At 35.4% G+C, this 13,291-nt stretch overlaps 1 protein-coding gene and 1 non-coding gene across 9 annotated transcripts in view; one reads left to right on the top strand and one right to left on the bottom strand.

Annotated features, from left to right (window-relative positions):
* Positions 1 to 13,291, top strand: part of Ppp3cb (protein phosphatase 3 catalytic subunit beta) — a 47,517-nt gene that overhangs the window by 28,751 nt on the left and 5,475 nt on the right. For 3 of the 8 annotated variants that reach the window (XM_040735943.1, XM_040735939.1, XM_040735946.1), the window contains exons 10-13: positions 2,366 to 2,443; positions 7,258 to 7,284; positions 9,263 to 9,347; positions 10,078 to 10,175. In XM_040735943.1, coding sequence (XP_040591877.1) covers positions 2,366 to 2,443; positions 7,258 to 7,284; positions 9,263 to 9,347; positions 10,078 to 10,175 — 288 coding nt within the window. The remainder of the gene's footprint in view (positions 1 to 2,365; positions 2,444 to 7,257; positions 7,285 to 9,262; positions 9,348 to 10,077; positions 10,176 to 13,291) is intronic. The other 5 variants (XM_040735945.1, XM_040735942.1, XM_040735944.1 and 2 more) reach the window with 3 other exon arrangements.
* LOC121136183 lies at positions 718 to 827 on the bottom strand. Its single transcript, XR_005873298.1, has one exon. It is a non-coding gene; the product is annotated as a U6 spliceosomal RNA (small nuclear RNA).

Raw genomic sequence — 13,291 nt, 5'->3', positions numbered from 1 at the left:
GTCATTAATATTTCTATTCAGTATTACCTCTGTATATCTAAACTGTTTAATCTATGCTATTTCAGACTGTATCTCTAAAAGATGGATACTCATTTTTAAATTTACATTAAAGCATTTATTGGTTTCTTAATTCAGAACATAAAAACCATTTTGAGAAAGGGGAAATTGATGTGTAAATATATGTATATGCGGAGAACATTTTTCATATGTGGGTTGAGTGTTTCAAGATAGGATTTCTTTGTGTAGCCCTGGCTCTCCTGGAACTCACTCTGTAGAGACTGGCCTCAAACTCAGAGTTCCTCTTTCCTCTTTGTTCAATTATGTGACTCAAATACAGCTGAAAAAAAGAAGGACTGTGTGACAGGTTCTACAGCCCAATATGTTAACTATTGTATATTAATTTTCCCTGCACAATGAAGGTTACTTAAGTCAAAGTTAAGTAAAAATATACATTTTTTATATGGATCCATTCATCATCTCCCACATTACTATTTTGCCTCCTGGGTGATGGGATTAAACTCTTATTTATTGCCCCTAATTTAAGGACACTTATAGAAGATCATGCAAGACTTTTTTTTTTTTTGAGACAGTGTCTGTCTGTGTAGCTCTTGCTCTTTAACCTAGACTTGCCCTGAATCCATGGTCCTCTAGCCTCATTCTCCCCAGAATACTGGAGTATACCACTGGTCTTCATTTTAGTGGTCATTCTTTCTATTAAAAAAATTCTTTTGAAATGCTTCACAAATGTATAAGTCATCCTTGTATGGGGGGCCATGTTAATCTCTGTAATGTTCCCATTTTAGTGTATGTGCTGCTGAAGCTGTCACTCTATCTCTTCCTCTAACCACTTGTTGTTAGCTATAAGCAACTACTAATGTATGGTTTCTATGGGCTGTTAGAGACATTTCATATACATAGAGTTGTACAATATATAGTGATTCATTTATTTATACTGGCTTCTTTACACCCCCTCCCCTTTTTCTATTTTGATTTTTGTTTTTGGTTTTTACAACACAGGGTTTCTCTGTATTGTTTTGGAGGCTATCGGTCCAGCCCGGCCTCAAACTCACAGAGATCAGCCTGCCTCTGCCTCCTGAATGCTGGGATTAAAGATGTGCGCCACCACCACCCGGCCTATTTTGATTTTTTAAAAAAGATTCATTTATGTGTATGAGTGCTCTATTGACTTTATACCAGAAGAGAGCACCAAATGCCATTATAGATGGTTATGAGCTACCATGTGGTTGCTGGGAATTGAACTCAGGCTCTCTGGAAGACCAGCCAGTGCTCTTCACCCCTGAGCCATCTCTCCAACCCCAATTTTGATTGGTTTTATGTACATGTTTGTGTGTAAACTGGTACAGATATGTCTGGATACCTTTGTATACACAGATATATGCAATCCAGAGGACAGCCTTGGGTGTCATTGTCCATTCTTGTGTCTTCTATATTGATTTTTGAAACAGGCTGTGAGTGGCCTGGGACTCACCAAGGTTAGTTAGTTCTTCTGCTTCAGTGTTATGAATACAGCATAGCACATGCCAGTGTGGCTTGTTTCAGAAGTTTATGGTTTTGATGAAATTTAATATGATTCCTAGAATTAACCTAATCCACCAGGTAGTGGAGGAGGTGGTGCCCATTACTCAGGAGGCAGAGACAGGCTGATGATCTCTGTGAGTTCGAGACCAGTCTGGTCTATGGAGCGAGTTCCAGGACAGGCTCCAAAGCTACAGAGAAACCCTGTCTCAATTAAGCAAATAACAACAACAGCAACAAAACAAAACAAAAGACAAGATTACCTGATCCATAAAGCTTTACCCCTATATTTTTTTTATTTCACAATTTTAGAAGTCTTTGTTTCATCTTGAGTTAGTTTTTATATTAGTGTACTAAGGATGATATCTAACATGTTATTTTTCAGTAGATAGGCAATTTTTGAAAATCATTCTTTATCTGTTAAATTATTTTTGGCACCCATGTAAAAATATTTAGTTGATATTACCTATGAATTTTTATTTCTGGATCCCCAACTACTTTCCATTTACCTATGAGACTATTTTATAGTTTTTGTAACTTCTTCATAAAATGTGTGATGTGTCCTCTTCCTGGAAAACTGAAATCTAGTTTATAACTCCTCTCAGATGTTATTTGTTGAAACTCTTGTATTTGGTAGCAGAACTTTGGTGTCTCTGAATTCCAGTTTCTTGGAGTTCTTATTTCTTTAATTGCTTTCATTTCAAAGTTTTTCATTTCTGTTGTTCCTACCATCATAAAGTATCCTATTGAATTATTGCTGTGTACAAGTGTGGGCAGTTGTATATATATATAGGCATCTAACATACCACTCTCTTTTCTTTTTGAATAGTGACAGAAATGTTGGTAAATGTTCTGAGTATTTGCTCTGATGATGAACTAATGACAGAAGGTGAAGACCAGTTTGATGGTATGAATACTCATCTTACTATTTTTATTATGAAATGCTAACTCTTTAACTGCTGAGTCTCAGGATACTCTATTCAAGAAAAATAAAGTCATTGCTTTCACTATTTGATAAGTGAGAATTACTTGTACACTCCCCCCCCCCCACACACACAGACACATTTTAAGTTTTAGGAATAATGTTATGTATTTTTGTAGTGATGTGGGAGTTTTTGGGAAGGGAGAGTTTGGAAAAAAGGACAGAAAAGTGGAGTTCTTGAAAGGATGCAGTTCTTGATGAGTGTGGACATCACCTTTTGAAGGGTTATTTAGTTCTGTGTTCATAGTCATCAGAAACATCTTTGACTCCTTAGTATTGTTTTCACTTCTTTACCAATGTCGGCTGTTCTCATCTAGTGTGGTTATGTTTTAGAAGACCACTTGCAGTTTGCTAGAGATTCTGGAAGTTTTTCTTTTTCCATAGAAACAAGGTTATATGTGGTTGTCCCCTCTTATATAAGCCAAAACCTCGTGTACCAAATGTATATTTATATTATGAAGAATATGATTAAAATTGGTTGATTTTATGTTTTGAAATTTTTACTTAAAATTTTTTAAGCTACTTAAATTTTAACAGTAAAATAAAAAGACAAAATAACTTGAAAGCTGAAAACTGCCAGGCAGTGATAGTGTACACCTATAATCCCAGCACTTAAGAGGCAGAGGCAGGCAGATTACTGTGAGTTCAAGGCCAGCCTGGTCTACAGAGTGAGTTCTAGGACAGGCCCCAAAACTACAGAGAAACTCTGTCTCGAAAAACAACAATAAAAAAGCTAAAAACTATTTCATTCCGTATTCTTCTTATATCTTTATTTGTGAATGTATACTTTTTGTAGTGTCCTATACCTATGTAGTCAATATTCAGATTCATTATGCTAATTATCATCTACATATTGGGAAATTTAATAGGAAGATATAGTGCCATTTTTTTTCTTCTAATCCCCCATCTCTTTGAAATGGTCTCATATCCTTCAGACTGCTCTCAAAACTTAACCTTTAGCTGATGACCTTAACTGCTAATCCTCTACTTCCTAATCTTTGGTATTATAGGCATTACATGGCATCACATCTGGCTTATATTGTGTTCTTGAGACAGTCTTGCTGTGTAGCCCAGGCTGGGCTTGGCTTGATCATCTTGCTTTAGCGCCCCCCCACTAGATTACAGATATTTAATACCACTTCTGATGTGTGTGCTAAGCTATGGAGATTGAACCTTTATGTGTGCTAGGTAAGCCCTCTTCCCACTTATTTTTACCCTAGCCCTCCTCTCCATTTTTTTGAGGAAGGTCTCAGTATGTAGCCCAGGCTGGCCTAGAACTGTGGCAAACCTACCTGTCTCCTTAGAGCCAGGGCATCAGCCATGTGTTACAGTCATGTCTGATTCAAGTTTTATTTTAAACCCATTCAGGTATTGGGGACTGGGTATATGGCTCAGAGGTTAAGAGCACTGGCTACTCTTCCAGAGGTCCTGAGTTCAATTCCCAGCAACCACATGGTGGCTCACAACCATCTGTAACATTATCTGGTGTTCTCTTCTGATCTGTAGGCAGAACACTGTATACATAATAAATAAATAAAATCTTTTTTTAAAAAATACAGGTATTGCTATTGATGTAGGCAGAGCTAATGCTTTTATTATTGTAGCTTTATTAATACTTAAAAAGCAAATTTATGTCAGGTTTTTGGGGCAGATAGATAACATTTTTTCCCTCATAAGTTTCTATTTTAAAATATTTTGTTATATATGGATTTTTGTTTTTGTTTTCCAAGACAGGGTTTCTCTGTGTAACAGCCCTGGCTGTCCTGAAACTCCCTCTGTAGACCAGGCTGGCCTTGATCTCATAGATCCGCCTGCCTCTGCCTAGTGCTGGAATTAAAGGTGTGCACCACCACTGCCAGACAAATCTAGAGTATTTTTTAAAATAATATTTAGCTTTCAAACTAAAGGTTTCTTATTCTATATAATTAGTCCATTTACTGAAATTTACTCCCCTGAATTTATTATTAGTCCAGTTAGAATTAGTTTTTTTAACATTAAGTTAAATTGAAACTAGTATTATTGGTTTTTTGTTGTTGTTGTTGTTCTCACTGCTACTTAACTGCTATTTCTTCTTTCTTTTTAAAAATGGTTTATTTTTATTTTATGTGCAGTGGTATTTTGCCTGCATGTATGTCTGTGAGGGTGTCGCATTCCCTGGAGGCAGGGTTACAGGCTGTTGTGAGTGCTGGGAATTGAACCTAGGCTCTCTGGAAGAACAGCCGGCCAGTGCTCTTAGCCATCTCTTCAGCACTTCAGCTGCTATTTTTAATATCTCTCTGTATTCAGTAATTTATTATTTTGTAGGTTTGTTTTTACATCCAGTAAGATTATGGAATTTAAAATTTTTTTTACAACTTCTAAAAATAGGTTATTTACTTTAGGCTGATAGTATTTCCTACTTTTTGTCATTTTCTTTCAACGTTGTTATTAGTATTGCCAATAGCATATTAAGTAGGAGTAGTAGTAAATCATTTCCTTGTAATAGAAAGGTCAAAAGTTTTAAAAGAGGTTTTATTTATTAGTGTTTTTTCCCATTAATAAAATGTAGGATAAATTATGCCAGTTTATTTGTTGTATTTTATTTATTTATTAGATATACAGTGTTCTGCCTGTGTGTATGCTGCAGGCCAAAAGAGGGTACCAAATCTCATTACAGATGGTTGTGAGCCACCATGTGGTTGCTGGGAACTGAATTTGGAACCTTTGGAAGAGTAGCCAGTGGGTGCTCTTAACCACTGAGTCATCTCTCCAGCCCTTGGTGTATTATTTTTACATTCCAGGACTAAGTTAAAGAGGCAGTATCATTTGATGAAAAAGATAATGGTTTAGTAGTACCTTTTTTTTTTTTTTTTTTTTTTTTTTTTGAGGCAGGGTTTCTCTGTGTAGCTCTGGCTGTTCTGGACCTCGCTCTATAGACCAGACTGGCTTCAAACTCAGATCTGCCTGCCTCTGCTTCAGCCTCCCAAGCACCTTTTACTTTGATTTGTAGCTATGCAGTCTTGGAAAAAAAATCACCCAACTTCTTAGGATCTTCTCATTTATAAATTTAGAGAACAGAAAAAAATGACATTTTATTCTCAAGTAATCTTTACAATTTTCAGCTCCATTTATGACAGTGTTTCTATGGGAAAATACAAAGTTCTGTTTTGCATTCTAGAAATAGATCTCCCTTCACTGTCAGCCTCATAGGTGCAATTACTCCTCACTTTTTCATACCTTCACTAACCAAATATTACTATTAGGAGTTCTAAAAAAAAGATTCAAGCAATGTGAATCAAGGCATTTGCATAGAGGAATGGAAGTGATTTGGGAGAGAAAACATTGAAAGAGTGGAAGAAAGTGGAGGGTCTTAGGATAGATGCTAAAGTTGAACATAAAATCCACAAAAGAACTAACGGAAGGAAGCCCACCACACCCATACTTCCCCGTGTCTTCCCCTTCCCTCTGTTTCTCTGCCCCTCCTTCTTCTCCCTTTCCTTTCATCAGGGTGGCATTACTTCCTTCTTGTCTTTCTCTTTTCCTGCACCTCAGTGAAGCCATTCTATGGATCTGGGAAGAAATCTGACTTGAGAAAGAAAACTTGATACAATGTTTGTTAGGGAAAGCAAATGAGGGTTCAATTTTTCAGTGGAGAAAGGGAGAGAGTAGGATTAGAAATTTTCCAATAGCAGGAAAGAAATAGTAGTTTTTAAATACCCAATTATGAAATTTGTTAAAGTGGATTAAGACTATTATTGATGGCTCTTTAGTACTGTATTGTTTGTTTAATGCTTATATCAGTATTTTGTTATTTCAAGATAATTTGCATAAACACTGCATATAAGAATGTGAAAGAATTTTGGAGCACTAATCTCTGATATTTAGAATGCATACATTTCTTTCAGATATCTATTGTCTTTAGTTTGGTAAAAGTATGTATTACAGTGCCTCTAAATTAAACCCTGTAGTTCCTATAATGTAGTCACTTAGCATTAGAATGTAGGATTTCGAAAACTCAAATTAACCCACCTCCACTGCCTATTCTTAAAACTATTCACTTGCTTTGAAGCAATTTATTGCTATTTTTGTAAAAGATGTCTCCCGGTCTCCCAGATTGGATTGGGAACAAACAGCACATTGTTAATTTTGAATATATGCAAACATTTCACAGTTCAGATTCACGAAATCATGTCATCTTGTTATGGAGTATGGGAGGCTCAGCTTTTTCTTTATTGGAAGTGGGTGAAGCTTTCTACTGAGGAGAGTTACCTATATTTTCTGTATATGCTACAGATTTTGCATATGTTTGTGTTCTTGAAGAACCACATGAGTTCGTATCCTATTTGTGTCATTGTTTTTCACTGAATATGCTTTCATGGATGATGTATTTCTTTAGGGTTATGACTAAATGTGTCATTGTCAGCACAGTCTTTTATTGGTCATATGTGTTTTCACGTGTTTTTCATCCCTAATTATGTCTACTTTCATCAAAAATTATAATCATTCTACTCATAATTTCTTTCTGAACACATATCTTTTAATAAATCTTTGCTTTAGAACTCCACCCTGTAGCATCTATCTTTTATTCACTGAATTCTACAGTACTACATTTTTCAAATATAAGGGCCTTCATTTTTTCTCCCTTTCTTTCTACATTCATCCTTCAGTGTCACTACCAAGTTAAATCTCTATCTTTTTATTTGTCTCAACCACCTTTTCTCCATCATTCACTTCCTTTTTTCTGGACTCTCCATCTGAAGAACGGCTCATATATGGCAATAAAAAAGGTACAGACCAGACAGAGTAACATTGTTTTGAAATATGACTTCATAAATTACTTCATGTCCATGTGAGTTGGCACATTCCTTGAACAATGTTTTGAGAGTCTTTGGGCCTTTTGCAAATTTAGCCTGACTCTTATCTGACTTAGTATTTGATGTTTTAGAAGTCATATTCCAAGACATCTGTCTTTCTGTGCATGGAAATAGTTTTCCCTCTTTCCATTCCTCTTGTTTTAAAATTTCATTCTTTTGCTTATTTGTAATGTTTTGTACTTTTCCCTGCATGATTAGGGTGTTTGATTGTCTTATTCCCCAAAGTACTTTTAAGGTGGACATTTACTTTAATATGATGCATGATGTGTTTGTAGACTGATTTTAAATCCTGATTTGTACAGTGTGTTTATATACCTTAAAATTTTTATTTGAATTCCGTACAGTTTTTGTATCATTTGGTTTTATAAATATATAAATTAAGGCTGAAAATACAAGCGGATATTGTTGTAGCCATTGCTTTTAGCCAGTTACTCCTTATACAAATCAAACTATTTTAAAATTTCTGTCAATTTAAAAATAAAATATATGTAAATTTATTAGAAGAAAATCAGACTTTGTGTCCTTTGAAAAGTTGTTTAATAAAGTAAGATTTGTTTTTTTTTGTCAGTAAAATAAGGAAATATACCCATTGTGTCTTCAGATTCCCATATTCTTTGGTATTTAACCTCTTTTTAAATTTTTTTAATCTGAAGAACACCTCTTTAGTGTTCCCAGTGTTCCAGTCTTACCTTTTGGAGGATGACAAATAGGGTGACTGGAGCTCTGCTCTCTAAATATATGCTGTTTTCATCCTTAAAGTAGGATTTCTTTTTCTTTCAGTTAAGTCTAGTCATCACGTTAGTTTTTAATTACATGTATTGGTAGTCTGCTGAATTTTAAAGGAGACGCTCTCACCCAGCAGACTTGTGATTGTTCAGACCTCTGCACACCTAAGACTCACTTTGCTCTAGCATCTTAGACTTGTGATTGTTCAGACCTCTGCACGCCTAAGGCTCACTTTGTCCAGCATCTTAGCCTCTCCTTGACCTTCTTTCGCATCAGCAATGGTGCTTCCGTGTGCGTGTGTGTTTTCATCGTGTTGAAGCACAGGGTTAAGGAAACACCCTTGGGTCCAGATTGACTGTGGTTGTTATGTATGTGGTAACAAGACTGAGATTATTGTACTTGCTGGAGACCAAGGAAAGGAAGAGTGACCTTTGAGTCTTTGTCCAGCCAATGAGCAAGTTCTTTTGGTGTATTCTTTAACCAGCTTTTCAAGGGAGTTTCTTCTTACTGTTTGTCTCATCTTCAATGCCCATCGTTATAAAAGCTTAAGTATATTTGCATGACTATGGAGGACAGCAAATTGAAATATTCATTGTTGCTGAAATACTGCTGTAGTCCCTACTTTAAGATCACCTTTAATTATTATTACCCTTTGTATGTTTTTATAGATTAATTTACATTTTATAGATTAACTTTTTATAGATTACTTATCCTTTTATAAAAGATGTATTTCTAGTGTGCATGTTAAAGTCTTTTGTGGTAGTTAAATAGAAGTTTTATATTTGTCTTAGTCTGCATGCCATAGGCTCCCATGAAAATTTTAAACTATAGGATTGTTTCTAGTTTTTTGTCCTCTGGTGTGCAATTCAAGTTGGACTCAAGTCTCCCCACCCCCATCTGTAATCTCTTTCCTGATTAGTTGGTGTTGTGAGATAATTAAAGTTTGTGATCATTCTTATCAGACTCCATTATTTGACTAGTGTTGAGCTAATCATTGAGGGAGTGACAAACTTTCTGGCATGATTTCATCTAGTGTCTTCCACGTGAGCTGGTAGCCAGAGACCTGGTATTGATGTAGATGAGTCTGGGATAGGCTAGTAGAATAATATAATAATGCTTGAGTGCCCTAAACTTGAGCCCTCTTTTCTATTTATTCCATTGAAAGTAGGTTCAGCTGCAGCCCGGAAAGAAATCATAAGAAACAAAATCCGAGCAATTGGCAAGATGGCAAGAGTCTTCTCTGTTCTCAGGTACTGATACATTTTCCTGATCATTTGCAGAAATTTTTTTCTTATATTTGAGCATTGTTCTGTTTGATACACAGAAGCAATGTGGTTTTCCTTTTCTGTTGAAACTAGTTGTGCATATATGTACTGATGAAGGGAATAGACGTTCCTTTGAATCTGGGTGGTGGTCTGTTTGCCTGCTTGTTTTGTTTTGTGGTGCTGGAATCAAGTCCAGGACCTAAAACATAGTAAGCATGTAATCTGTCAGTGACATTAGGATTTGTGACCTTTGGTATATCTTGCTCTTGCAATGAAAGCACTAAATTTACACCTTGAAAATCAAATTAGGAGAAAATTCCTGGTGAATTTTCCCATCCATATAGGATGTCTGTTTTGATAGATTATAAGTTGCCTTCCTGGAATTAAAATTCAAGAAGATGTTTCAGGAAAACAATATGTGTTTCAGTTTTAATGTGTCTACCCTCCTAAATGAAACATTTAGTATATGGGAAAATGTGTATTTTAGAATTGAGGGAAATATGTTTATAACAATGAATGGTATGAATTATATGCGTGGCCTACATCTGGGCCCTAGCTCTTCTTTTAAAGTAGGCATTTATTAATAGATTTTTATCATGCTTGGTTTTGCTTTTTGCAATTTTGGGGGCCAAGCCCATTGCCCTGTGCATGCTAGGCAAATGCTGTACCTGTGAGCCACTAACTCTCGGATACGTGTTACATTTCTCCGCTGTAGGGAGGAGAGTGAGAGCGTGCTGACACTCAAGGGCCTGACTCCCACAGGGATGCTGCCTAGTGGAGTGTTGGCTGGAGGACGGCAGACCTTGCAAAGTGGTAATGATGCTATGCAACTTGCTGTGCCTCAGATGGACTGGGGCACACCTCACTCTCTTGCTAACAATACACGTAATGCATGCAGGGAGCTCCTGCTGCTGTTTAGTTCTTGTCTCAGCAGCTGACATAAGCAGGGTGCTACATATTAGGAGTATCTGATTAGTGCCTGGCCAGGGTATAATAGTGACAGAACGGGTTGTCTTTCAACTGAAAATAATGGTCTGTTCCCCAGCTTCTCATAAAATGATATGGGAACAGCTCTTGTCATAATTCTGAAATATTTATTGATTCATTTGTCTAATGCACCTTTTTCTTTTAAAAGCCTCAGTCGAGAATGTGAATCAGGGATATGCATATTAATAAAATGGAAATGTAATTCCAAGTTACTTTTAAAATTTATATAATTGTATTAGATTATGCTTATATTTTTGAGTATTTAATTTTTGAGTTAAAATTCTGCTTAGGTCCAAAAATTTCCTTTATTTACTTCACTTGCCAAAAGATTATGCCAAGTTTTGTACCCTGGTAAATGATTAGAGTTTGTTATCTGTGGTGTTTGTCAAATGTTCTATGTATAATTGACTGTCTGTAACATGCCGTTTCCTTCCTCTGCAGATAAAGCTGCTTTCCTAAATCTGTCTGTCTTTCTTTAGGGTAGCTGTATGTCTGTAAATATATGTTCAATTAAATTACTCTATCAGACGCTTGTCTGTCTTTGGATGTAGAAGCAGCATTGTAGCACCTTGATTTTAGGTTTGCTGCATTTGTTGCTGCACTTGGTGCATTCTGAACATGAATGTAACATTAGATATTAAGCTATGTTATAAAGGGTTGAATTTAAATCCTGTAAGTCAAAATTGAAAGGGTGTTATTAAGTGTGCCTTTATTCTGCATGAAAATAAAAAAATTATACGTAAAGCATTCCTGTAATCTGGCTCATTGAATATTTTATGTTTTTTTTTAAAAAGCTAACTTGATTGTTTTAGACTTTGTGTAAGTACTGGGTAAACTTTGAAAGCCCATTACAGATTAAATAGAAGAAAGTGCTGTGAATATTGCAGCCCATACACTATAGTGCACAGTCTCAATGTCTTTCTCTTATGGATAGAATACAAAAATTCTAATGTGGAAAAAAAAAACTATACATAGAGCCACTTTGACAGCCCTCCAAGTCTCATTGTTCTATTAAAACAGGCAGTGATAGATCTGTTGTCCATAATACATTTCTTTTTGGTGTACTTAGTGAGTTTTTTTTTAAGTGAAAAAATTTTAATTTTAACATTTAAATAAATATGAAATTTCCTCTTACTGTCATTTTACTCTATTCTAAAACAAATCCTTTTTAATTAAAATCATCTTTTGGTAGACAATTTTTATCCTATATGTGTTCTATTTTATATGTTATTCTGTTGCCTGCTGTTTACTACTGATGCAACCATGAAGTTCAGCTAAGTACAGTAGTGGCTTTCAGATTGACTAAAACTAGAAACCACATATAGCTTCAGATTTCTATGCTGAATGAGGTGTTTTGTTTGGTGGGGTTTTATTTTTTCAGTTTTTGTCATGGTGCTAGAGAATCTAGAAATTTGAATATTACTGAACAACTAAGCTATAGCTCATCCCTAGATTTCTTTTCTCTTTTTTAAATTTTTTTAAAAAAACCTGTTTCTGATTGTCTTTATTTTCCTTGCCCTCTATTTTTCTATTACAAATATTTTTAGATGCCAAAGAAAATTTCATGAGTTTAAGTTAAAACATTAGTAAAACCTTAAATATTCAATGAAAATTAGAAAAATTGTTGCTAGTAAGGGATAATTCTAATAAGGAAAAGTATAGTCTTTGAAAAAAAATAAGATTGAAAGATAACGTATTTAAATAAATCCACTTCATAGTCGTCTCTCAGTTATCCTTGGATATATTGTTAGGTTTACATAGTATCCATGGCAAACCATGCTTTCAGATCTCACAGTTAGCATCTGCTAATTACATGCTTTGTTGACAGCTTGGTACTTCTATTTATTCTTAATTTGCATGCAGCCTGAAGCTCCTTCCTTCTACTTGGAACCCACCCTCAACTGCAGGGAGGGTTTGAAAGACAGCAGCTTTGCTGAAGGGACTGTCTGTTCCTAGTGTAGAGTGAGTTACTGGAAGGAGCTGGGCTGAAGGGGTCTAATTTGGGAAACTGCACAGCTCCCTAGTTCTGCTCTTGATGTTTGAGCATTTGGTTGAAGTTATTTCCCAGCATATGGAAACTTGTTTGAAAAGAAGTAAAAAAGATCATATAGAAATTACATCTTTGAGATTTTTTGCTGAAAGATTAATGCTTCAAATTTCTATAGATAGAAACTCTAATGTTAACATATGACTGAGAGGTAATATAAAAATAAATTTAATTTTGAGACTTCAAGACTATTTTCAGAATATAGAAATTATCTTTTAAAAGTTATTTTGTTTTGTCTTTTGAGACAGGGTCTCATGATATAGCCTCGGCTGGCCTGGAGTTCACTATATAGATCAGGCTGCCCTCGAAGAACTCACACAGGTCTTCCAGCCTCTGCCTTATGAGATACAAGTCCTGCAGCCCCTACCTCCTGAGTGCTGAGATTAAAGGCACAAGCACCACCATGCCCAGCTTCTTTTTAGTATCTTTGAACCTAATTTATATGTTATTTCTTAGGTGGAGGGAGTTTTGTTTTTTAAATTACAACTCTACTGGAGTTTGATTTTGGAGTTTGATTTTTTTTTCATTGTAATTTGATTGGGAATTAAATGCTATAATTCTATCCACATCACAACCTATATGGGAAAATAGGTAGCTATCTCTATTTTAATAATGCCAAAGATTGTTTGTTGTACTGAAGAATATGATAGTTGAAGGCAGCACTATACTGACACGTGTTAGCACTGTGCCCTGTGTAGTTGAAAATTAATAAAGAAGAAATACAGTAGTGGCTTTCAGATTGAATTTTATAGTTATCAGATGTTTCTTTCTAGTTTACTATTTAAGCTTCAGCTGCCCATATTTCAGTTCTTAGCCTTTAAACTTGACAGAATATATAACTTACTGTCAGATCTCATAGCTTAGAGTTTAGCAGTAGAATTTTAAACTCTTGATA

Source organism: Mesocricetus auratus, unplaced genomic scaffold, assembly GCF_017639785.1.
Source record: "Mesocricetus auratus isolate SY011 unplaced genomic scaffold, BCM_Maur_2.0 Super-Scaffold_100053, whole genome shotgun sequence".
Lineage (NCBI taxonomy): Eukaryota > Metazoa > Chordata > Mammalia > Rodentia > Cricetidae > Mesocricetus > Mesocricetus auratus.
This window is presented reverse-complemented; position numbering and strand designations above follow the sequence as displayed.